At 49.8% G+C, this 3,189-nt stretch overlaps 1 gene segment (V, D, J or C); it reads left to right on the top strand.

Moving 5' to 3' along the window:
* Positions 1–546: 546 nt before the first annotated feature.
* LOC102432608 lies at positions 547–1,086 on the top strand (the record flags this gene model as incomplete). The annotated part of the segment is given in 2 exon segments: positions 547–640; positions 746–1,086. Coding segments are annotated over 2 exon segments (414 nt in total), but the record flags the coding sequence as incomplete, so codon positions are not given.
* Positions 1,087–3,189: the final 2,103 nt, after the last annotated feature.

Genomic DNA, 3,189 nt, shown 5'->3' with positions numbered 1-3,189 from the left:
GGGACCCGGGAGCTCTGTCTGTGTCGCTATAGCTCGTGCTTCCTTTTCTCAGGGACCCACACAGACACTCTTCTCTCCCGCAACACTTGGTCCACTGGCTCTAGGCTCACACTCTGGTCTTAGTTTCTCCTCTGAACACTTTGTAGGGGAAATAGTGTCAGATGGAATTTCCCATCTCCTGAACATGAACCTCCTGCACTGTTGCTTCTTTCTCGGGTTGTGAGAGTTGCTTTCTCTTGGTTGTTATTACTGGTGACTGTCAAAGGCATCTCTCATTTTAAAGCTCTTCTTTTTCTTTTTATGAAAATTTCTCTCCTGGGTCTTTGTAGTGATGTCCTGGAGCCTTTGGGTCCACTGGGGAGAGCACAGGCCCAGATGTGTTGAGTAATTCCTCACACACAGCACCCTTGGACATGTCACACTCTGGGACTATGTCCTTTATGTCATAATCCAACCCCAAAGGTGCCTATATAGGAGGTGGACATGCAAATCGGGCCCCCTCTACTCATAAAACCAGCCCAGCCCTGATCCCACAGCTCTGGGATCCCCAAGTGTTCCCATTCCCTGATGAGGACTGAACACAGACCACACACCATGGGGTTTGGGCTCAGCTGGGTTTTCCTTGTTGCTATTTTAAGAGGTAATTTATAGAGAATGAGAAATACTGACTATTGTGAGTGGATATGAGTGAGGGTAACAGTGGATGTGTGAGAGTTGTATGACCAGTATGTCTTTGTGTTTGCAGGTGTCCAGTGTGAGGTGCAGCTGGTGGAGTCTGGAGGAGGCTTGGTGCATCCTGGGGGGTCTCTGAGACTCTCCTGTGCAGCCTCTGGTTTCACCTTCAGTAGCTCTGGCATGAACTGGGTCCGCCAGGCTCCAGGGAAAGGGCTAGAGTGGGTGGCAGTTATATGGTATGATGGAAGTCAGAAATACTATGCAGACTCTGTGAAGGGCCGATTCACCATCTCCAGAGACAATGCCAAGAACATGGCGTATCTGCACATGAACAGCCTGAGAGCTGAGGACACAGCCATGTATTACTGTACAGCAGACACAGTGAGGGGAAGTCAGTGTGAGCCCAGACACAAACCTCCCTGCAGGAGAAGCTGTGACCACCAGGAGGCAAACAGGACACACAGACCTTGTGTTGCAGCCCCAGGAGCATTTGGAGGTGGTGTTTATGGCAGTTTCCTCTGAGGGTTCTGGTTTTCCTCTCCACATAACAGTTTATCCAGGAGCCTCTCTAGACCTAAGCCTCTGTGACTACCACTGATGGCTCTGTGTTTCAACAGTTTTGTTATATTAGTAGGAACACTCTCACATGCAGCACAGTTGAAGTTTCATGTTTGCAGGAAGAGAAACGCAGAGGGTGAGGGCGCAAGGTGGTTTTGATGTAGGTGGATTTTACTCTCACCTCCTCCCAGAACCAACTGGAAATTACAACTAAAATGGGACTCAATAACCTTGAATTACCAACTAAAGACTATCTGAAGAGGAGACATTTAACCAAGGAGCAGGGAGAAACCACCTGGAGACTGAAGGAAAGGGGGGCACTCAAAAGAGGCTGGCCCCTCTACCCTGGTTGTCAAGCCAAGGTGATAGAGGGATAGTTCAGCTTCAGAGGTTCCCCTGAGAGGTGTGAAGCCCATAGCAAGACCAGGCCACACATGGAATGCCAGAGACTTGAATAGGCAACAACATAGCACCCAGCTGTGAAATGCAGGGAGGTTTCTGTCTGCCAAGGAGAAGCAGAACCTGCTGGAGACAAAACCACCACTTTAAAGGCTAAGGAGCAAAATGTGTGTTAGCAGCCACTCATGCTGTGCTCCAAGGGAAGGAGGGCAGTCAGAAGGCACCTGCCTGAGGAGAGTCAGGATGGGTGGCTTTGGGGAGGGACCTGGGGAAGAGCCTCCAGGACACTGTACTGGGCCCTCCTCCATTCCTCAGCAGCCATCTTTCGTGGGAGGAGCTATCCCTACCCATTGGTATCAGCCTGGGGAAAGCAATTCCCCCAAATCTGGAACACTGTCACCGCACTCTGCATTCTAGGTCCTGCTGAGGAGTCAGGGGCATAGGCCTGGTGTAGATGTCTGGGCACCTGAGGAGGTGTCAGAGACTGGCTTTGCTGAGGCCATTGACACACTTTCTCTTGAACCTCACTGATGCATGCTCCTCACAGGAGATCTGAGAAAAATGCTCTTTTGGGCTCTGGGAGACCCAATCTCTTGTCTGCATAGGCCCCAAATACCTGACCACCAAAGGTTCCAAGGTACCAAGTTCAAGAAAAAATCTTGGACAGACTCAGACAAGTGGCTCTGGGGCAGGGGAACACACCCACCATCTTCCCTGATGTCTGATCAGTACTTCCTAGAGCCCCATCTTCTTGATTCCACCAGAGGCTCTTTAAGAGACTGAGCCTTTCCAGGTACCAAGGTAAACAGCCAGTCAGCAGGTGGATGCAGGAACAGGAGGATCCAGGGGTGCCTTGGGACATTTGCTGACCCCCACCCTGGGCTCTGTAGTGGTAAACACGAGGCTTGGCGCTCAGCTTGTTTCTTCCTATGCACAGCCAAGCCCAGCAGAGACACCACAAACTGTGGGTCACTTATATCTTCAAACTGGTTGCCAGGGGCTAGGCATAGACAACACTTAAGATTGGTCTTTGCCCTAACTGGTTTGGCTCAGTGGATAGATCATTGCCCTGTAGACTCAAGGGTCCCAGGTCCGGTTCCAGTCAGGGGCATGTACCTTGGTTGCGGGCACATCTCCAGTTTGGGGCATGCAGTAGGCAGCTGATCGGTGTTTCTCTCTCATCGATGTTTCTGACTCTCTATCCCTCTCCCTTCCTCTCTGTAAAAAATCAATAAAATATATTTAAAAAAATAAAAAAAGATTGGCCTTCACCAGAGAACCTCCCAGGAGGCCCTAAACCAGCACACCCACTGGCCATCTTCAGACAACATTGGAGCAGCATCCAACAACCCTCACACACAGCATATCCAAAGGGAGATCACAGCAGGTACAACATACTCTGTTGAGGTGAATGCCATTTTTTTTTATTCTTTTCATTATATTTTGTCTTTCATTTTTTTCCTACTGGATTTTATATTTCTTACTAGGGGCCTGGTGCATGCATGAAAATTTACACACTAGAGTGGGGGTTCCTCAGCCCGGCCTGGCCCCTCTCAT

This window comes from Myotis lucifugus, unplaced genomic scaffold, assembly GCF_000147115.1.
Source record: "Myotis lucifugus unplaced genomic scaffold, Myoluc2.0 scaffold_801, whole genome shotgun sequence".
In the NCBI taxonomy this organism is placed as follows: Eukaryota; Metazoa; Chordata; class Mammalia; order Chiroptera; family Vespertilionidae; genus Myotis; species Myotis lucifugus.
The sequence above is the reverse complement of the archived record's forward strand: the minus strand, read 5'-3'. Positions and strand labels throughout refer to the sequence as shown.